Here is a 23,399-nt window from a genome sequence, read left to right as displayed (position 1 = left end):
GTGGGAGAAGAGTCTGTCAGGGGGTCACCAGCAGCTGCAGACAGCGGAGCCAGGGACATGCTAAGCATTGTGCATCGAAGTTTGTGTCAGAAAGATTTTGACTTTTTTGGTTTTTTTTTTAAAATAAAATTACAAGGAGTGATTCTACTATATTTTCTTTATGTTTCCAAGATGGTTCAGTTGGGAAAATGAGCATTTAAATCCTCAACTATTTGAAATCAGCAAGTTTAATCCCGAACTATCACTTGCATGATTTTATTCCTCAACTAATAGTTGACTTGGCAAATTAGTAACTAAAAATTCAATCGTAAAATCATAAACGATTCTCGTTAGTTTTATATCAATTATCTCCGCCAATAAACTTGAAAACTTCGAAAATTCCAAATTCAAATCTTTAATTTTCAGTGAAGAAGATTTCTCGTGACGGAAAGACGGTTTCCGGTGATATTTATTTCCGTGATTGCACCGGATTTTTTCTTTCTTTCACCGGAAACCGTTTTCCGTCACCAGAAATCGTATTCACTCAAAGTTAAAGATTTGAATTTGGAGATTTCTAGTTTTTCAAATTTAATTTCCGGAGATAATTGATATAAAACTAATGAGAATCGTTTATGGCTTCACAGTTGACTTTTTGGTCACTAATTTGCCAAGTCAACTGTTAGTTGGGAAATAAAATCATGCAAGTGATAATTTGGGATTAAACTTGCCAATTTCAAATAATTGAGGATTTAAATGCCCATTTTCCCAGTTTCAGTTAGAATTGTAGGCACTGCATTCCCCACGACTTTGGCCTTAGCCGCTGACCCTATTGTCTCTTTCACTGTCTGTGTGTTTTACATATTAGATTCTGATGACAGAAAACAGAAGGCAGAAAAAGTAAAGTGCATGGTGTCAACATCAACGTCGCTGATTATAGGGTTATTGTTGGGTCTCGTACGTGCAGGCTAAATTGCATTGATATTAGGTTCAAAGCTTCTTCTAGGGGGATGAGTTAAGAGGATGCAAGTCCTAAAAGTTTCACTATTGGGTTTATTTTTGCTGGCTCAACAAAAGAGTTGAACTATTAGACTTTTCTTTTTAATAATTGGAACTATCAGACTTTTCTTTTTAATAATTTGAACTATTAGACTTTTCTAACACTTATCTTATATTAATGATCATAACTGAAGATTTAATGGATCTCTCAGTACCCTACATTTATTGGTATGTGATATGTGGCTATCCTTGTGTTTAACACAGAGTTTCTTGAGCAAGGAAATTTGGTTATAAAATGACAAACCAGTTTCATTTAATTAGTAGAGTGTAAAATGAAGAATATGTTGAATATCATAACTATAATCCTTTGTGTATGGCTAAGCTGGGGTCGTACTGATGGAGCTCAAAAGAGAGAAAGTGGAGAGGTTTCTTTTCACAGAATTCAAGCCAGCTCTCTTTTTCCTTCATCATCAGCACCATGTGTTCTTTCGTCAAGAGGTGAGACCTATCTTAAGCTAATTAATATGAGTGATTCGTGATCTTAATATACACGATGACTGGTGCCGATAGAGGTTAATATTTTTAACGCTAATTAATTCAGAATCTAGTACCAAGTCGTACTGCGCGTGGCTCACAGATACGGCCCATGCTCGAGTCTAAGCAGCAAGAAAAGCCATGACGAGTCCCGACCATGACGACATCCTCAGACTCGACCAGGCGCGCGTGAAATCCATCCACTCAAGGCTTTCGAAGAAACTAACAGCCGAAGATAGAATCAGTCAAAGCCAGTCAACAGATCTAGAGGCTAGAAGCGGACGCACACTCGGTTCAGCGAACTACATAGTGACGGTTGGAATCGGGACGCCGAAACACGATCTGTCCCTGGTTTTCGACACAGGCAGCGACCTGACGTGGACTCAATGCGAGCCATGTGCTGGAAGTTGCTATCCACAAAAGGAGCCAATCTTTAACCCTTCTTCGTCATCTTCCTACTCCAACATCTCCTGCTCATCGCCGGTTTTTGATTCCCAAAGTCGCCGTAAATATTGCTCGGCTTCCAGCTGCGCCTACCTTATCGGCTACGGCGATAACTCGTCCACCTCCGGTTTTCTCGCCAAGGAGAAATTTACGTTAACGGACACAGATGTCTTCGACAGTGTTAACTTTGGCTGTGGTCAGAACAATTCTGGATTTTTAGGAGGTATTGCCGGACTTCTCGGTCTTGGCCGCGGAAAATTCTCGTTTCCGTCGCAGACGGCGATGACCTACAACAATATATTCTCCTACTGCCTCCCTTCTTCCCCAATGTACACTGGCCATCTCACTTTCGGATCCGCTGGATTATCTAACTCCGTCAAATACACTTTGGTTTCTACAGTCCGTGAGAGCGCATCCTTTTATGGCCTTGATATCGTTGGTATCTCTGTGGACGACAAGGAACTGGAGATACCTGTAACCGTGTTCTCTACTCCCGGTGCTATAATCGACTCCGGTACCGTGATTACTCGCCTTCCTCCACAGGCCTACGCGGCACTTCGAACCGCGTTCAAGGAGAAGATGTCGAATTATAAGACTGCGCCGGGACGATCGCTATTTGACACGTGTTACGATTTCACTGGCTTGGAGTCTGTGGAAATCCCTAAAGTCTCCTTCTCTTTCAAAGGCGGCACCGTCTTGGAACTTGACTTTAAAGGGGTCTTGTACGTGTATGATGTGTCGCAGGTTTGTTTTGCGTTTGCAGGGAATAGCAACGATCATGACATTGCTATTTTCGGGAACGTTCAGCAAAGGACAATGCAAGTTGTGTACGACGGTCCGGGCGGTCGGGTCGGGTTTGCTCCCAATGGTTGTATGTAGTTGATGACAAACAAAAGTATAACTGTTGAGTTTTTGTATTTTTAAAGAGCTTTATCCTTTAATCAAGTGTTTGTGTGGTTACAAAAAAAAAGTCAAGTGTTTGTAAGCTTTATTATTAGTGGCGGGGTCTGAAAGCGTTAGAGTGTACGTGAATAATAAATTTACTTGGATGCTACTGTTTCTTTTCTTTTGTACTAGATTAGGAATGAACATTATATATAAATTATTTTTACGTATTATATTTTTTATATATTATAAAATAATAAATATATATTAAATTAAAGATTTAGTAACTATTATGTATATAATCAAATTGGTGCAAAGATTTAAATAATTGTTATTAATTCAAACAAAAACTATCTATTTTATATGTTAAATAATTAAATTTAAATGATATTTATATTTTTAATATTGATATCTATTAACTAATGTTTTCATTCATATTGTTTTTGAACATTTGCATTTTTATAACAAAAAGTTTAAATTACTGATGACAAAATTTAATTGTGGGATGTTTAGATAAATTTAGTAATTTATATTTTTTTAAAAATCAATGCAAAATTTTAATATTAAGTTGTCAATATTTGTTCAAAACTTGAATACAAAAAAACTGTTCAAAGCTTCGAAATTAAATATTTATGTATTGTATGGTATATAGTTTAATTTAAATGAGACTTCCTACTTATATATATTAAATGAGACTTCCTATTTATATATATATATATATATATATATATATATTAAATGAGACTTCCTACTTATATGATTTTGTAGTCATTTGTATCTTGCAAAATTTTAAACCATGGTCAGAAAAATTTCAATGTGATATTTTTAACAGTTTTAGTAATTTATAGTCATTTTTTGAAAATTAAATTTTTATTATTAATTTATTTTCATAGGTTAGTTTTTTTAAAAATGATAGAGGATAATCTATTTTAATTTTTATTATCTAAAATCATTAATTGTCATATATATACTTTAACTACATTAGGCAATTCCGTAATTTTATTTAAGGAAATAATGAAGAACATTATAATTAATTTATGGTTAGTTTAATAAAAAATTATTATATATTTTTATGGCTTCTTTTTTAATGGTAAACTTTTAATTAACAATTTTTATTAAAGTTAGACCAAATATTTACAGGTTATACTATCTGTTACCACATATTTATATCAAATATGAACATTGATTTCATCTTAATAATTAATTAAAACAATCGCCTAAGTTTTGGTTAAAAAAGTAAAATAAGATTAAAATAGATAAAACCAAATAATTTAAATAATTACAAATATAATTAAATAAAAATATATTATATAGAATATGTATTGTCAAAAAGAAAATTTATGCACATTAAAATATAAAAATATATAAAATGTGTCTAATTTAAATATGTTTTAATATATTTTTGATAAATAAAAAATAATCTCGCGTTTTCAAAGTGCGGATCAAAATCTAGTAGAAGTATTAAACCACTACTGGACATGTAAACTATGCAAACAAAAGCGGTGATGCAACTCGAGCTTAAAGCATACAATCGATTGAATCACTTTGTGCAAAGACGACACAAACAATAGTAATGCAGAAGGTAAATCAGAGAGATAAAATACACAAGCACACACCAATAGCTTTATTAGAATCGCCTTGTAAACCCTATTACATGTTCTGCTTAATCAGCTTTACACGTCTAGTGTTACACCCTAACACACGCCACTGAACAATTCCTAAGCTACCCGCTTATGTCTCTCCACCGTCAAGTACTTCAGCCCCTGCTTCAGCACGACCCAGAACACTTCCAAGCGCTTCTCTCTCTATAAGATCAGCCTCTGTGTCTCTGTCTCTCTACAGACGACCCATAGCTATCTTATATAGTTCTCCACGTTCCCGAAACCCTAGTCTCCAAGGAACCACAATATGGACATCTTCCATATCAATAAGTGCAACTTTCCTTTTGTTGGAATGCACTTATTCCTCTTCCTTTAAGTCATAAACTTGCTCCCCAAGTTTATTCCTCTTTGCCTTTTCTTCAAGATACTCCCTTGCTCTCCAAGTCTACACGACTCCAGCTCAGCATCTTGACTCCACATGGTCTTCACCACTCACTACGACGTCTGCTTCAGCAACTACGTCAGCGACTACTTCAGGGCAGACATCTTTACATCAACAATCTCCCCCTTTTAGCTTTGTGTGCCGATCAAGCACAACCATCTTCTGGTTCAACAACCACGTTCCCCACCTGGAAACTTCCACGCTTAATGTGCTCTTCTCCCCCACGAGATGTGCACCACACCATGCTTTTCTCCCCCATGAGACAAGCATCATCTACTTCAGGACGTCCATCACTATGCTCTTCTCCCCCATGAGATATGCACTCCTTGGACCAGAACGTCACCATTCTCCCCCTGCTTGATTGCATACTAAGCTAAAACAGATGCTTAGATGTCAAGCCTTACAGACAAACCCGTCTGCTACTCCATGCGTAATCATGATACAGCCTCTGCTGCAGCGGAATAGATTACACTTACTGCATCACGATCTGACGCACCTGTCGAGCTACCTCTCGACCCACTTCTGTTGAGGACCAGGCTTCCTTCATGCGTTGTCTCCTTGACCATGAGCCTCTTCTAAACCACCCCGAGTGCCCTCTGCACTCGTTGCTACTGTCTTGGAGTGATTTCGCTATCACCCTCCTGAAGATCCTCTCGCATCACTTCCTGACGCACTTCGATCTCCTTCCCCTTTGTGCTACGGACAACTCCGTGTCCTAGCTCCAGACTTGATGCTTCTTGATCTTCCTCAAGATCACTCCTACCAGAGCTGCATCCCTCTTCTGTTGTCTCATCCTTGATCTCATCAAGTAAGCCACTCTTGGCTAACAACACCTCTTCAACCCTCTTGGGTTTAGTGAACGTCTTGTTTACCCTCTTGGCCATGTTTCTGCTCTTCTCACGAGCAAAACACTCCACCTTCTTGTGTCCAACCTTCCCACAGAACCAGCAGCACATCCGATGTTGCTTCTTCATTGGCCTGACACAGTTACTGATGCACCGATCAGTCTCCTTCCTTGTACCAGCTGCACAACCCTGTTTCAGAACCTCCTGTCTGACCTTCATGTTGCTGCACTGACGTATCACTTTCGGCTTGTTACTCACAGCCACGCGCTGTAGAACTTCCTGCCGCACTTCTTGTCGTACGTCCCGACGCACTTTCTGACAAGCTTCTTTGGCTCCACTTTTTGATGTGCTCCCATGCACGAAATGTGACAGCCCCTTATGTACTTCCTTAGTACCCTCAGCTCCTCGATATCCCAGACCCCAGTTCACCTTGGCTGGTTGTCCCATCGAGAGTATCTTATCCAACTCCTTGGATCCACTATTGAGCATCCTGATCTGTTTGCGATTCTCAGCCAAATCACGTTCCAGCATCCTTGCTCTATCTTGTTCCCCAACGACAACTTCCCTCAACTCGCTCACCTTCTGCTCAAGAGACTCATTCTTCTCATTCACAGCAGCAAGTTCTTCACGAAGTTCTTCAAGCAGCCCGTTCTGCTTCAGAACCATATCCTCCAATCTCAGATTCTGATCCTTGACCCTCAACCACTTGTTAAGCAGCACGTGATACTCCTCATCATCTGTACTGAGATCTGAACCAGAGGATTCACTAGATCCCTCCTTGCGTGCACCAAATGCAACAAGGTTCACCTTTCCATCTTCTTCAGACTCTGACTCATCAGACGACTGCAATGGACTACCTTTACCCTTCCTTGAGTTTGGACATTCACGCCGTGTGTGTCCAACACCTCTACACTCAGAGCACTTGAGCTCTCTTCGTTGTACCAACGGACAGTTAGCCCTTATATGACCAACTCCTTCACACTCGTAGCATTTGAGACCCTCTCTTCTTCTGCTACTGTCACAATCACCTCCCTGGCGACCAACCTGATTTCTCCCACCTGAGAAATTCATCCTCTTGCCAAAATTCCTAGCCAACATGCCCACGGCATCTTCAAGCTCCTGAATTTTCTCTGCTTCCTTGTCAACTACAAGGGCTATACTCCCTGGCGTATCTCCTGATGTAGACACCGAGCCACTGCCTGTCTCCATCTCTTCCGCCTTCAGCATACCCACAACCTTGTCAAACTTGAGCTCATCCGTGTTTGCAGTCATATTCAGGACCGCCTTCTGAGCTCCAAACCTTGCTGGAAGACAGCGTAGCAACTTCTTCACCAGCTTCTTCTCCTTGTACTTCTTTCCAAGTACACATGCTTCATGCGCCATAGCACTGAGTTTGGCACTGAAGCTCGCCACCGTATCCACATCTGACCACTTCAGATTCTCAAACTGCGACCCAAGATGATCCAGACGTGTCCTCTTGACACTATCATCTCCTTCAAACGAATTCAGCAGGATCTCCCACGCCTCTTTAGCTGAAGTACTCCCCTGAATCAGCTGGAACTGCTCTACTTCAACAGCTCCGAAAATCGTCGAAAGCGCCTTTGCATTAAACTTTGATGCATTGCGCTCTGCCTCTGACCAATCCTCCTTTGGCTTAGGCTTCTTCCCATCTGCTGTGACTATGGTAGGCTCCTCCCAACCAGTCTCCACAGCTGTCCACGCATCTTCATTGATTCCTCGAATCAACTGCTTCATGCGAGCCTTCCAATGACCATACTGGTCCGCCTTCAACACGATTGCCTTCTGCACAGAAATAACCGTGTCCATCTTCACCTCTAGGATCACACCAGTAACTTAGGTGACCCGCTCTGATACCACTTGTAAGTGCAAAGACGACACAAACAATAGTAATGCAGAAGGTAAATCAGAGAGATAAAATACACAAGCACACACCAATAGCTTTATTAGAATCGCCTTGTAAACCCTATTACAAGTTCTGCTTAATCAGCTTTACACGTCTAGTGTTACACCCTAACACACGCCACTGAACAATTCCTAAGCTACCCGCTTATGTCTCTCCACCGTCAAGTACTTCAGCCCCTGCTTCAGCACGACCCAGAACACTTCCAAGCGCTTCTCTCTCTATAAGATCAGCCTCTGTGTCTCTGTCTCTCTACAGACGACCCATAGCTATCTTATATAGTTCTCCACGTTCCCGAAACCCTAGTCTCCAAGGAACCACAATATGGACATCTTCCATATCAATAAGTGCAATTTTCCTTTTGTTGGAATGCACTTATTCCTCTTCCTTTAAGTCATAAACTTGCTCCCCAAGTTTATTCCTCTTTGCCTTTTCTTCAAGATACTCCCTTGCTCTCCAAGTCTACACGACTCCAGCTCAGCATCTTGACTCCACATGGTCTTCACCACTCACTACGACGTCTGCTTCAGCAACTACGTCAGCGACTACTTCAGGGCGGACATCTTTACATCAACAAATTTTTGTTGACTTTCTAAGTGCATTGGTTTTATCTTATTTTTTTTTGTATTTTCCAGTAGTGAATTTAGGTATTCTGCAAACGAAGTTGGAATGTTAGAGTAGTGAGAGGATTTGTAATTTTTGTGTATGGTATACTTGGAGATAATGTGTTATTACGAAATGTTTTAATTGGTTTTAAAGTTTTTTCATTTATTGACATGTCATTTTTCAGAGCTTTAAAAATCCGAGGTGTTATTATTGTGTTGATTTTATATATTTTAGTTATAAAAATAAATATTATACATATATTTATTATTAAACTTTAAAGTTCAATAAAATTTCTTCAGTTTCAGAATTGAAGTTATAGTGGAAAATTCTGTAAATTTGATGAAGATGGTTCAAAAATAATTGGAACAACCGCTATTAGACTGATGGTCACGCTTCTTTCCGTGTTTCTTGGCACTGAAAATACTGCACATGATGGTCCTTCTACTTCAGAAGAGAACATAACTACTCCACTTCTGCAGGCTTGAGCTTCTGTTAGTTTTCTTTATTTCTTGTACGATGATTGTTGTTGTATCTTTATGTTGAACTTTCTCAATGTCAACAATGTTTCTTGAGTTAGTATATCAAGTTTTTAGCTGAACAAACCATAAGAGATATATAGTTCTTGTCTACCTACTCTTGCATCTGTAGTATATCAGAGTTCTTTACCCTTAGCCTCTCTGCACATGTCGATACAGACATTGTTAATCATAAAGTAAAGCAAACATTCCAAGCTCATTTGTTCAACAGTTCACAAACAACAGCACTTAAAAGCAAAACAGTAATACATCAAATACGAAATGAGAAGCAAATACACACAACAACAATAAGAACTAAAAGAAACAGAATACAATAGCAGAAGAAGGCTTGGAACAGCTGAGAACTCTTAGTTTACAGTTGCTTAGACTATTTTTGCGCGCCAGATTCCAATTCCATCGCAGGGGCAGAAGCTAACCTGAGGAGACTGATACTTGTCCAAGAACTCCAGCTTTGGAAAGAGTTCCCTCAGCTCCCTCCACTCCACTTTGAACCTGGGAAGAAATTTCAGACGCAAGACCTCGACTTTGCACTCCTTTGTCTCCTCAGGCTCAAACTTTCTAAATCCAGTAAGTTCAGTTCCTCCTTTAATGTACAGTTTCTCCAGACCACCAAGTCTATGTGGCTGAAGCCACGTAGGAAGCTCCCGATCAGGAAAACACTGCAGGTCAAGTTTCCTCAGTGTCTCAGGAAGCTTGGGAAGTTTTCCTTCTAGGGATGCTGGGGCCTTAGAAACCATTGTCAACGTTCTTATGAGCCCTCTTACTACCCCACCAGTAGATTCAACTTTCTTATGTTCATTAATACCTCCCCAAGCCACTTTAAACTTCTCAAGACTTTTGAATTCCTCAACAGCACGGAACAGATCACTTACACTAAAATCACCTTTGTTTATTGTAATGCTCAGCTTCCTCAGCTTCTCCAAATGCACCAACTCAGCCAACGTGCAGACCTTCTCCTCATCATTAGCATCACTCACAACAAACCCTTTCAGAACCACCAAGTTATTCAACCACGACAACCTCTTAGGCATGCGATCTATCATGTAACAATCCGTAATGTCCAAGTAAGTCAGTGCCTTGAGCGAATCTATCTTCTCCGGAAGCTTCTCCAAGTTATAGCAAGCTCTAAGGTCCAAGATGATCAGCTCACGGAGCTTACAGACAGCATCATCAAGCCTTTCGATTCTCGAGATCCCTTGAAAGCTCAAAAGCCTTAGTTTAGTCATATGCTTCAAGTGTCTCATGAGCTCTGGATTCTCCACTTCGATGTGGCGCTTGGCGGTTCTCTCCCACCTACCTAAGTAAAACACTTTGAGAGACTTAAACACAGTCTTTGACATAGGACCAAACTTCTTCTTCGCTGCTGGTTGATCCTCAGAGAACCATTTGAACGCGAAATCGGGAAACCTCTCGGAGACATTGAACACTGTCTCGATGAGATTCACGCCTGGCATTTTAGTAGCTTTTGCTTCTGGTTGGCTTGATGAACCTTCCACAAGACAGACCTTGTTTAGGTCTGATTTGTGCATGGTTGGCTTCTTCCCTTTGTGATAAATATCAAAGAGTTTGATCTCCTTTGAGATGAGAACCACTGAAGAATGCACAAACGGTGTCATCTTGTAGCTGTTCGGCTCCACTTTGCGTTTGTTTTCAACAGGCTCTATCAACTTTTCCTTAACGAACTCGTCAAGAATCTCCTTCACAACATCTTCAGGTCTCTCTTCACAAATCAAAATGCCTTCCCCGATCCACCAGTACATCAGCATCGTTCTGTTCACCTCTTGATTCTCAGGGAAAACAGCAAAGCTCAGGAGACAGATCCTGCGTTCAACACTAAGATTCTTGAATCTGTCTCTCACATCTCTGAAAACCGCGAGTCGTTTGAGATCTTCTTCATTGGCATGGATACCAGGCAAGCACTCGATACCTTTGCCATTGTTCTCTCCATCTCCACCCTCAGAGTCTAACCCACCAGGCTTTCTGCGTTTGTTGGGCAGCAAAGGGACCTGACACATCAAGTTAAAGATCTTCTTGTTGATGTCCTCAAGATCTTTCTTCATACCCTTGGTCAACACAGCTGTTGAAGAACCCTTTTCAACTTTCTTGAGCAGCTTTTCGAGCGGAGTGATATGTTTCCCGACCTCATCCGCAACTTCGCAGCGAAGATCTTGCAGCTTCACCACATCCTCCTTGAGAAGACGTAGGTTACGTCTCAGCTTAGGGATATAACGCTCGGTGTCATCCTGCTCTGTTGAAGAAGGTACAGGGAGACTGGTCGTAGTCCTCAGATGCACATTCTCAGAGACTTGTGAGGAGTTGTTAGCACCCATGCTTTTAGACGCTGTTAGAACTTGTTCCTTTTGGGATGGAGGGACAAACTTCTTATGCAAATTATCCACGATTTCGAGGATATCTCTGATGGCTGGCGTTGGATCATCTTTTGGCTTCTTTGGTGGCAACATCTCCGTCTGCTGGTTCGAGGGTTCCTCGGTAGCCATGAGCACTTACTTAGTGGTCAACGACCTTTCTTCTTAAGCTATATCAAACAGACAAATACTCAAAAAAAGTCAATCTATCTTTTCAAGAAAATAAATATATTCAAGAACTCATATCTGAATCTTTACAGGACTCTTAGTTCTCTCTTATAACGGTCTGTCTAAACACAAACTACAATGTCTCTCTCTCTTTATGTTTTTATTTCTAAAGTCAACTCAAGCTATGGAAAAAAAAATCGAAGAAGCAAAATCAAGAAAGAAAAAGTGTGTTAAACAGTAATGGATTTTTCAAGATTCTTGTAGATCGAAGCGATTCCATAACCAAATCGGTGATCAAATAGGAGAAATAAGGTTTAATATTTTCTGAAGAAAGCTTTGGAACAGAATCTCACCTGTTTCCTCGGAGGAGAAGCTACTCTGAGTCTCCCTTGCAACTTCAGGTCAACTGTCAAAACAGACAAAAACAAAAGAATTATGAAATTTGTGGACTTGATGTGGCTCGGTTACTTCAGTGGCTATGAGATTTTCGGTTCAGTTACCTTTAACAGGGCCCAATATAAGTATTTGGTTTAAGCCGTTTTATTTTAACTTTTGTGTTGTCCGCAAAAAAAAAAAAAAAAATCTATATATTTGAACTTTTATTTTCTGATCTTTCACTTCCCTGCTGTTTTGTAACTTAAATATATATATATATATATATATCTAAACCCGGAACACTAAACTAAATTTCTTTTTAAATAGAGATATTGGTGTTTGATTGAAAATATCTATAAAGTACTTTTTGGGTCAAAAAGCTCTATATTTTTTCTAGCTTACACAAATCATTATACAAAATATATTAATTGTAATAGTAGGTTAATATTTCTATAATATTATTTGAGAATTTCATAAATTCTGATTTATTAAGATTTTGAGTTGTTCTATAAATTTATGTGTAAAATTATCACTATAAATATTATAACATATTATTGTAATAGTTAACACAATTTTTTTATGATTAGGAATTTATATTCACTTTGATCAATTTTTTTTGCTTAAGACTTTAATCGATTTGTTATTCAAATAGTATTAGGATTAGGAATTTATTTGAAAAAAAAATACATAAAATTGTTAGGAGATTTTTTAGAAATTTTACATTATATACTTATCAAAAGTTACAATATTCCTAACGTAGGATTTTGCCTTTCTAACGTAAAATTAGAATCTAGAAGATATAAATAAATTGTTAATGAAGAAAAAGAAAAAATACTTCAAAAGGAAATTTCCTGTAAATTTGGTTAAGGTGACCCACATATGTAACTAACGTGAGGGTATCGTCTTTTTTAACAGTTTGGTTACAAAAATTCCTTTTTATAATAATGTGGCTAAATAAAAAAGAAAATATTAATAATGATAATTATAACAATTAATTCAATTCATTAAGGGTATAAATTTATTCAACCATCGTGAGAATTAACGTGACTGCGGCACATAATAAACTAACTTCTCAAATAATATTATATAGATTCGACTTTTAGATTTTTTTGTTAACTTTTTGGATAACTATAAATCATTTGCATATCAAAATTTTAGGAAAATTAGTGCTGTAAAAATTCAAAAAAAAATCTATAAATAATCTATGCATTGATGGTTTATTATGAACATATATTTTCATTATTTAGTAGTTAAATATTATTTGAGATTCCTTGCAAATTTTGATATATTTTCCAATTATATAGTTTTCTTTTATAGAATTGCTTTGACCAAAGAAAAAAGAATTGTTAACATGTATCAAAATCTAGATGTATATCAGATATACATGTCAAATATCTTATAACAATTACCAAAGTAACATGTCTCACATAGATACGAAAAGCTTATAGTCAAAACTTCAAGATACACTACCTCAAAACGTCAGCCTCTTACGAATATCACTCCAGCATCCATCTATATAATAACTTGACTATTGAAACCTCAAAATCAACTTCTCAAAAATTCTCAAAGGAAAAAAACAACAACTAGAACTAGATTGAGGGAGTGGCCAAGGATACAAAACCTGTGTTGGAACCCAATATCCATGAAGTTCACAGGAGTAGTATGCATTGCGTTTGTGATAGTTCTTGTGTCAGCTTTAGCTCCGACCAAAGCAGTCTTGGAAGAGAAAGCAGAATGCATCCCAACAGAACTTTTGTCATGCTTACCAGCAATACAAACCGGAAGTCAACCGACCGCCGATTGCTGTGGGAAACTGAAAGAACAAGAGTCATGTTTGTGTGGTTACATCCGGAATCCATTATTTTCTCAATATGTTACTTCTGAAAATGCTCATAAGACTTTAGCGAGTTGTGGTATACCTTATCCTACTTGTTAAATTTTCAAATTTCAAAATCTAATGTAACAATGCGTCACGGTTTACAGCCATTGATTAAATAATCAAATATAATATCATTTTCTATTTACAAAGTATTGACAGTTGTTTTATATTTAACTAGGGTAAAACCCACCCTACTGGTGGGTAATCAAATAAAACATATTAATTGATAAAATATAGTTAAAATTAAATAAATTATATTGAATATTTTGCTATTCTTGTCAAATACTTTGTTTATCTTATTTTAAAATATTGTAATACAAATGTCATTATTTTATGGTTTCTTTGATGTTAATTCTGTTTTTATTATAAACAGTAAGTTAAATACATTGATTTACTCAAAATTGTAGTTGAATACAACATAAGAATTATAAATTATTTTACTTTTAAATTATTATTTTTTGAATCCATTGAGTTTTTTAATTTCTCTTATACATTTTATTTTATATATATATTAATTTAGATGATACAAAAATAAACTTATCGATTCACTATAACTTTTTTTTTATAATTTGCTAATAATTAAAAAATATATATGATAAAGATCATTACTATAGAAATTTGAATTATTTTTCAAATCAATAGACTATGCAAACTGATAAAAAATTAAAATATATATCATTATTTAGGAGAGAGATGATACCTTTTCAACTTTCACTTTGGCATATCTGTAATAAGAAGTCGAGCTTCACCATGAAACAGCTGAAAAATATTCCAATACATATGTAAAAACACATCAGACAACAGTTTAGACCAAGTAAAATAATACAACTTTAATAATACACACCCTTGGAGGCTTCAAAGATGGCATGACGGATTGCATCAGAAGCAGAATGACCAAGAGCAACCTGCTCACTTCGTTCGGTTCGAGTCGAGGAAGAACCTGGACAAATAAGAACCAAACTACAAATCGAGACTTAATGTAATATATATTAAACAGAGCTCTTAGTATTATGGAGATCATAGAGCTTCTTTTAAACATTTTTCATACTTAAAGTTGTTTTCCAGACTCTGGTTGATGTTAGATCTATCAAATAAGATGGTATCTAGAGTGAGGGATGTAAGAAAACTTACAATTCTCTGGCTGTTTTGATTGACATAGAATGTTTAAACTTATCAGATCCTCAAGATGCACCATACAAATCACTCGAAGCTTAAAAAAAGAGATTTTAAATCATATCATATTGAGTCTAACGTATAAGTTAATTAAACTAATACCTTACCAAGAGTTATCAAGCAGTTAAAACCAGGTCAACAGTCAGATTCTTGAGAGCATTAAAGACCTCTTCAAGAAGCTTTTTAAGCAGCAAGAGCCAATGATAGGCCATTGAGAGTATATACAAGAAGAGCTAGAAGGATGAGGCGGGAAGAATTGGAAGAGTAAAGAAGATTCAATTTGTGATTAAGTAAATAAGTCAAATACTTTGATAGTGGATTTGTCTTGGGCCTTGTATAGAAAAGGACCCAATAGATTTACATTAGAGTTACGCATACAGTGTATGTGGTGTTGGCTGGAGATCTCGAGAGAGATTCCAGATTGTACTTGGCTTAATTCTCCGATCTGTGGAGATTAAGAGGGGCGGTTGGATGGTTATTCTTTAGTAAACATCAAAGTTCTTAATAAGCCAAGAGCCTGAGAGTCTCTTCAATGTCAGATTATGTTGTTGCAAGGCCTCCTCATCTGTGAAATTATCAATCGAACATTAAAGATACATAGAGAACAGAGGAAGTTAAGATTTTGCAAGTTACTTTACCTGAAAATCTGGAGACATTTTTGACTTTGTGGAATGAAATTTTGAGAGATTCTTGAACAGTTGAAAACAAATAAGAAATAGAAATCTAGCCCATGATGCAGATCTGTCGAATCTTGTTACTAATACATAGTCAAGGAAAAAAGAGGAGCCAAATCTTCTCATTAAGCAGAACCATGTGAACTCCCATCAGCTCGCCTCTTTTCTTAGCTCTTTGTGCTTCCCAGAAACGCGGAAGACACATCACCACCGTAAGAGAGCAACAACCAGGATTTAAATTAGAAAGAAAGATATGAGATGAAATCATTGTTACAGTCTCTCTGTGTGTAAGGAAGAAGAATGGTTGAATCTGGTGAAGCAAGGAGAATTCGAGTTTTCATCCCTATTTATAGTATTCGAGATTAGGGATTTGCATGAAAGGGTATTAAAATCAACATCATCAGAGAGAGCTTGAATGATAGAGTCAATGGCCAAACTTTCAGCGTTGGAGTCACTGGATGCGAGCAGAGGAAGATATTTTTTTTTTGAATTATACAGAGGTATCCTGGCCCCACAGAAGTGGTCAAGACTAGTCACATGTTGCCACATGTCGGTCCTCTGTCGCTGGTGATGCCGAAATGTTAATTTCCCAGTGGCCGGGATTCGAATACAGGTGGCGGAACTCACAGCTGTGAACCCTTTACCAACTAAGCTAGAAGCCCCGGTTAGCAGAGGAATATCGACAACGAAAGGTCTCAATATTTAGTTTTTTTTGTTTAATTGTCATATTGGTCCATATCTTAGAAACAAAATTAAAATAAAAAAAGATAGACAAGAAAGGACCAGTCCACCGAAAGTAATCAAACCATTAGGAAACCAAAAATTCTTTATCTGCCACGTGTCATGAAAGTCCTATGGAGTAGGTCTTGGCACTTTACCCGATATCCGAAGCCGTACCCGAGCCCGACCCGAAAAACCTGAACCGAAATTGAAACCAAAGTAACAAAATATCCCGATGGGTATTGAGTTGGGAGAGATTGAATATCCGAACCATAATGGATTTCCGAAGATAACCGAATATATGTATATTTAAATGACTATAAAAACATAACCAAGTTGTAAATTTAACAATTGTCTATATGAAAACCTAAATAAGTAAACTAAAAGTACTTAATGTATAAACAAAGTTTAGTTAATTTTAATTTCACATTTCTCATCTTCATTAGTTCCCAAAATTGAAAATACAACAAATACTGAGTTTTAATAATTTCAAATTAGTGGGAAAACACAATGACTAAATAAAAACAAGAGAAATACTCTAGGATAACCCTAAATAGTTTAAGTTATTAATATTGGCTCTTATGATCAAAATGATTAAAATGTTTTCTTAGAGAGGTAAATATACATTTATACATTTATGGTTAAGTAATCTATAATTTAGGGTTTAGAGTTAAGGGGTGGAGTTTTGAATTTGAGATTTAAATATTTATAAAATAAAAATAAATATTAAAAATATATATTTATACATTTATGGTTAAGTAATCTATAATTTAGAGTTTAGAGTTAAGGGGTGGAGTTTTGGGTTTGAGATTTAAATATTTATAAAATAAAAATAAATATTAAAATATGAAAACAATTTTTTAAATAGTTTCAGAAAACATTTATGAATTGCAAAAAAATAATTTTTCAAAAAAAATATTTCAAATTAAAAATATATATATTTCGAAACTATAAAAAATTTATTCTTTAAATTTATTTTACTTTACTTTTTCTATTTTTTATATTTATATATCTAGGATATTAGAGTCTCTTTACCTATTAGATGAAACATTTTTCGTTATTTGTCATTTTGATTATTTTATTTCTTAGTGTCTCTTTTGTGAAAAAAATAATTGAAAAAATATATTCAAGAAACAATACTAAATTAGCAACAATACTGAGGATTCGATAATTTTTAGTTATATAAATGAAATTTGGTGTAAACAACATAGTATACTCACACCCAACTTAACATAAAAAATTACATAAAATTAATATATCTTTTATAAAACCGATCTACCCAATCCCGTGCATAGCACGAACCTCACCTAGATGATTTCTCCATGATCATGCACTGATACAAATATTTATAAATTAAATATGATACAATAGTTGATTGTTATTTAATTAATGTGTTAGTTAATATTTTATTTTTATTAGGATTTATTATTAAGAAAAAATATAATTTTAATAATGATAAAATATAATATATCTACCTTATAAAGTATATCGTGTTATCTTAAGTTAAAATATTTTGTAATTATTTGATAAAATTAACGTAAGTGCGACACATAAGAAACTAACTTCTCAAATAATATTATAGAGATTCGACTTTTTGATTTTTTTGTTAACTTTTTGGATAACTATAAATCATTAGCATATCAAAATTTTAGGAAAATTAGTGCTGTAAAAATTCAAAAAAATCTATAAATAATCTATGCATTAATGGTTTATTATGAACATATATTTTCATTCTTTAGTAGTTAAATATTATATGAGATTCCTTGCAAATTTTGATATATTTTCCAATTATGTAGTTTTCTTTTATAGAATTGCTTTGACAAAAGAAAAAAAATTGTTAACATGTATCAAAATCTGGATGTATGGATATACATGTCAAATATCTTATAACAATTACCAAAGTAACATGTCTCACATAGATACGAAAAGCTTACAGTCAAAATTCAAGATACACTACCTCAAACGTCAGCCTCTTACGAAAATCACTCCAGCATCCATCTATATAATAACTTGACTATTGAAACCTCAAAATCAACTTCTCAAAAATTTCTCAAAGGAAAAAAAAACAACAACTAGAACTAGATTGAGGGAGTGGCCAAGGATACAAAACATGTGTTGGAACCCAATATCCATGAAGTTCACAGGATTAGTATGCATTGCGTTTGTGATAGTTCTTGTGTCGGCTTTAGCTCCGACCAAAGCAGTCTTGGAAGAGAAAGCAGAATGCATCCCAACAGAACTTTTGTCATGCTTACCAGCAATACAAACCGGAAGTCAACCGACCGCCGATTGCTGTGGAAAACTGAAAGAACAAGAGTCATGTTTGTGTGGTTACATCCGGAATCCATTATTTTCTCAGTATGTTACTTCTGAAAATGCTCATAAGACTTTAGCGAGTTGTGGTATACCTTATCCTACTTGTTAAATTTTCAAATTTCAAAATCTAATGTAACAATGCGTCACGGTTTACAGCCATTGATTAAATAATCAAATATAATATCATTTTCTATTTACAAAGTATTGACAGTTGTTTTATATTTAACTAGGGTAAAGCCCACCCTACTGGTGGGTAATCAAATAAAACATATTAATTGATAAAATATAGTTAAAAATAAATAAATTATATTGAATATTTTGCTATTCTTGTCAAATACTTTGTTTATCTTATTTTAAAATATTGTAATACCAATGTCATTATTTATGGTTTCTTTGATGTTTATTCTGTTTTTATTATAATCAGTAAGTTAAGTACACTGATTTACTCAAAATTGTAGTTTAATACAACATAAGAATTATAAATTATTTTACTTTTAAATTATTATTTTTTGAATCCATTGAGTTTTTTAATTTCTCTTATACATTTTATTTTATATATATATATATATTAATTTAGATGATACAAAAAATAAACTTATCGATTTACTATAACTTTTTTTTATAATTTGCTAATAATTAAAAAATATATATGATAATGATCATTACTATAGAAATTTGAAATATTTTTCAAATCAACAGACTATGCAAACATATAAAAAATTAAAATATATATCATTATTTAGGAGAGAGATGATACCTTTTCAACTTTCACTTTGGCATATCTGTAATAAGAAGTCGAGCTTCACCATGAAACAGCTGAAAAACATTCCAATACATATGTAAAAACACATCAGACAACAGTTTAGACCAAGTAAAATAATACAACTTTAAGAAGCATCTTACACACCCTTGGAGGCTTCAAAGATGGCATGACGGATTGCATCAGAAGCAGAACGACCAAGAGCAACCTGCTTCACTTCGTTCGGTTCGAGTCGAGGAAGAACCTGGACAAATAAGAACCAAACTACAAATCGAGACTTAATGTAATATATATTAAACAGAGCTCTTAGTATTATGGAGATCATAGAGCTTCTTTTAAACATTTTTCATACCTAAAGTTGTTTTCCAGACTCTGGTTGATGTTAGATCTATCAAATAAGATGGTATCTAGAGTGAGGGATGTAATAAAACTTACAATTCTATGGCTGATTTGATGGACATAGAATGTTTAAACTTATCAGATCCTCAAGATGCACCATACAAATCACTCGAAGCTTAAAAAAAAGAGATTTTAAATCATATCATATTGAGTCTAACATATAAGTTAATTAAACTAATACCTTACCAAGAGTTATCAAGCAGTTAAAACCAGGTCAACAGTCAGATTCTTGAGAGCATTAAAGACATCTTCAAGAAGCTTTTTAAGCAGCAAGAGCCAATGATAGGCCATCGAGAGTATATACAAGAAGAGCTAGAAGGATGAGGCGGGAAGAATTGGAAGAGTAAAGAAGATTCAATTTGTGATTAAGTAAATAAGTCAAATACTTTGATAGTGGATTTTTCTTGGGCCTTGTATAGAAAAGGACCCAATAGATTTACATTAGAGTTACGCATAGTGTGTGTGGTGTTGGCTGGAGATCTCGAGAGAGATTCCAGATTGTACTTGGCTTGATTCTCCGATCTGTGGAGATTAAGAGGGGCGGTTGGGTGGTTATTCTTTAGTAAACATGAAAGTTCTTAATAAGCCAAGAGCCTGAGAGTCTCTTCAATGTCAGATTATGTTGTTGCAAGGCCTCCTCATCTACGAAATAATCAATCAAACATTAAAGATACATAGAGAACAGAGGAAGTTAAGATTTTGCAAGTTACTTTACCTGAAAATCTGGAGACATTTTTGACTTTGTGGAATGAAATTTTGAGAGATTCTTAAACAGTTGAAAACAAATAAGAAATAGAAATCTAGCCCATGATGCAGATCTGTCGAATCTTGTTACTACTACATAGTCAAGGTAAAAAGAGGAGCCAAATCTTCTCATTAAGCAGAACCATGTGAACTCCCATCAGCTCGCCTCTTTTCTTAACTCTTTGTGCTTCCCAGAAACGCAGAAGACACATCACCACCGTAAGAGAGCAACAACCAGGATTTAAATTAGAAAGAAAGATATGAGATGAAATCATTGTTACAGTCTCTGTGTGTGTAAGGAAGAAGAAGGGTTGAATCTGGTGAAGAAAGGAGAATTCGAGTTTTCATCCCTATTTATAGTATTTGAGATTAGGGATTTGCATGAAAGGGTATTAAAATAAACATCATCAGAGAGAGCTTGAATGATAGAGTCAATGGCCAAACTTTCAGCGTTGGAGTCTACTGGATGCGAGCAGAGGAAGATCTTTTTTTTTGAATTATACAGAGGTATCCTGGCCCCACAGAAGTGGTCCAGACTAGTCACGTGTTGCCACATGTTGGTCCTCTGTCCCTGGCGATGCCGAAATGTTAATTTCTCAGTGGCCGGGATTCGAACCCAGGTGGCGGAACTCACAGCTGTGAACCCTTTACCAACTAAGCTAGAAGCCCCGATTAGCAGAGGAAGATTGACAACGAAAGGTCTCAATATTTAGTTTTTTTTGTTTAATTGTCATATTGGTCCATATCTTAGAAACAAAATTAAAATAAAAAAGATAGATAAGAAAGGACCAGTCCACCGAAAGTAATCAAACCATTAGGAAACCAAAAATTTTTTATCTGCCACGTGTCATGAAAGTCCTATGGAGTAGGTCTTGGCACTTTACCCGATATCCGAAGCCGTACCCGAGCCCGACCCGAAAAACCTGAACCAAAATTGAAACCAAAGTAACAAAATATCCCGATGGGTATTGAGTTGGGAGAGATTGAATATCCGAACCATAATGGATTTCCGAAGATAACCGAATATATGTATATTTAAATGACTATAAAAACATAACCAAGTTGTAAATTTAACAATTGTCTATATGAAAACCTAAATAAGTAAACTAAAAGTACTTAATGTATAAACAAAGTTTAGTTAATTTTAATTTCACATTTCTCATCTTCATTAGTTCCCGAAATTGAAAATACAACAAATACTGAGTTTTAATAATTTCAAATTAGTGGGAAAACACAATGACTAAATAAAAACAAGAGAAATACTCTAGGATAACCCTAAATATTTAAGTTATTAATATTGGCTCTTATGATCAAAATGATTAAAATGTTTTCTTAGAGAGGTAAATATACATTTATACATTTATGGTTAAGTAATCTATAATTTAGGGCTTAGAGTTAAGGGGTGGAGTTTTGAATTTGAGATTTAATTATTTGATCAAATTAACGTGAGTGCGACACATAAGAAACTAACTTCTCAAATAATATTATAGAGATTCGAATTTTTGATTTTTTTGTTAACTTTTTGGATAACTATAAATCATTTGCGTATCAAAATTTTAGGAAAATTAGTGCTGTAAAAATTCAAAAAAAATCTATAAATAATCTATGCATTGATGGTTTATTATGAACATATATTTTCATTCTTTAGTAGTTAAATATTATATGAGATTCCTTGCAAATTTTGATATATTTTCCAATTATGTAGTTTTCTTTTATAGAATTGCTTTGACCAAAGAAAAAAGAATTGTTAACATGTATCAAAATCTAGATGTATGGATATACATGTCAAATATCTTATAACAATTACCAAAATAACATGTCTCACATAGATACGAAAAGCTTACAGTCAAAACTTCAAGATACACTACCTCAAAACGTCAGCCTCTTACGAATATCACTCCAGCATCCATCTATATAATAACTTGACTATTGAAACCTCAAAATCAACTTCTCAAAAATTTCTCAAAAGAAAAAAAAACAACAACTAGAACTAGATTGAGGGAGTGGCCAAGGATACAAAACATGTGTTGGAACCCAATATCCATGAAGTTCACAGGAGTAGTATGCATTGCGTTTGTGATAGTTCTTGTGTCCGCTTTAGCTCCGACCAAAGCAGTCTTGGAAGAGAAAGCGGAATGCATCCCAACAGAACTTTTGTCATGCTTACCAGCAATACAAACCGGAAGTCAACCGACCGCCGATTGCTGTGGAAAACTGAAAGAACAAGAGTCATGTTTGTGTGGTTACATCCGGAATCCATTATTTTCTCAGTATGTTACTTCTGAAAATGCTCATAAGACTTTAGCGAATTGTGGTATACCTTATCCTACTTGTTAAATTTTCAAATTTCAAAATCTAATGTAACAATGCGTCACGGTTTACAGCCATTGATTAAATAATCAAATATAATATCATTTTCTATTTACAAAGTATTGACAGTTATTTATATTTAACTAGGGTAAAACCCACCCTACTGGTGGGTAATCAAATAAAACATATTAATTGATAAAATATAGTTAAAAATAAATAAATTATATTGAATATTTTGCTATTCTTGTCAAATACTTTGTTTATCTTACTTTAAAATATTGTAATACCAATGTCATTATTTTATGGTTTCTTTGATGTTTATTCTGTTTTTATTATAATCAGTAAGTTAAGTACACTGATTTACTCAAAATTGTAGTTGAATACAACATAAGAATTATAAATTATTTTACTTTTAAATTATTATTTTTTGAATCCATTGAATTTTTTAATCTCTCTTATACATTTTATTTTATATATATTAATTTAGATGATACAAAAAATAAACTTATCGGTTTACTATAAAACAACTTAAAATTACAAATTAAAATTAAATAATATTTTCTATATTTTTTCATAGTTTTTATAAATAAATCGTAATATAAATCATATAATACTATTATTTATTCTACGTAATTTAAAAATATTTCAATTTTAATTATAAAAATAAATTTAACCTTTTATAAAACATAAACAGTATAAAAATTAAATTTATAAAAGAAAAATTTC

At 34.9% G+C, this 23,399-nt stretch overlaps 4 protein-coding genes and 1 pseudogene across 4 annotated transcripts; 4 read left to right on the top strand and 1 right to left on the bottom strand.

Annotated features, from left to right (window-relative positions):
* The first annotated feature begins 1,222 nt into the window (after positions 1-1,222).
* On the top strand, positions 1,223-3,020 carry LOC108836440 (aspartyl protease family protein At5g10770-like; annotated as a pseudogene).
* A 5,923-nt stretch (positions 3,021-8,943) lies between these two features.
* Positions 8,944-11,831, bottom strand: LOC108854323 (disease resistance RPP13-like protein 4). Its single transcript, XM_018627851.2, has 2 exons — positions 11,677-11,831; positions 8,944-11,325 (listed from the first exon to the last, which is right to left on the bottom strand). Exon 2 carries the CDS (start codon positions 11,285-11,287, stop codon positions 9,152-9,154), a length of 2,136 nt encoding a protein of 711 aa, XP_018483353.2. The 5' UTR covers positions 11,288-11,325; positions 11,677-11,831; the 3' UTR covers positions 8,944-9,151.
* A 1,246-nt stretch (positions 11,832-13,077) lies between these two features.
* On the top strand, positions 13,078-13,634 carry LOC108853371 (non-specific lipid-transfer protein 2-like). Its single transcript, XM_018626788.2, has one exon. It carries the CDS (start codon positions 13,341-13,343, stop codon positions 13,632-13,634), a length of 294 nt encoding a protein of 97 aa, XP_018482290.1. The 5' UTR covers positions 13,078-13,340.
* A 4,499-nt stretch (positions 13,635-18,133) lies between these two features.
* On the top strand, positions 18,134-18,569 carry LOC108853369 (non-specific lipid-transfer protein 2-like). Its single transcript, XM_018626786.2, has one exon. The coding sequence runs from the start codon at positions 18,255-18,257 to the stop codon at positions 18,567-18,569; it is 315 nt and encodes a 104-aa protein (XP_018482288.2). The 5' UTR covers positions 18,134-18,254.
* Positions 18,570-22,385: 3,816 nt separating this feature from the next.
* LOC108855175 (non-specific lipid-transfer protein 2-like) lies at positions 22,386-22,700 on the top strand. The gene has a single exon (XM_018628923.2). It carries the CDS (start codon positions 22,386-22,388, stop codon positions 22,698-22,700), a length of 315 nt encoding a protein of 104 aa, XP_018484425.2.
* The last annotated feature ends 699 nt before the right edge of the window (positions 22,701-23,399 follow it).

Source organism: Raphanus sativus, chromosome 4 (assembly GCF_000801105.2).
Source record: "Raphanus sativus cultivar WK10039 chromosome 4, ASM80110v3, whole genome shotgun sequence".
In the NCBI taxonomy this organism is placed as follows: Eukaryota; Viridiplantae; Streptophyta; class Magnoliopsida; order Brassicales; family Brassicaceae; genus Raphanus; species Raphanus sativus.
The sequence above is the reverse complement of the archived record's forward strand: the minus strand, read 5'-3'. Positions and strand labels throughout refer to the sequence as shown.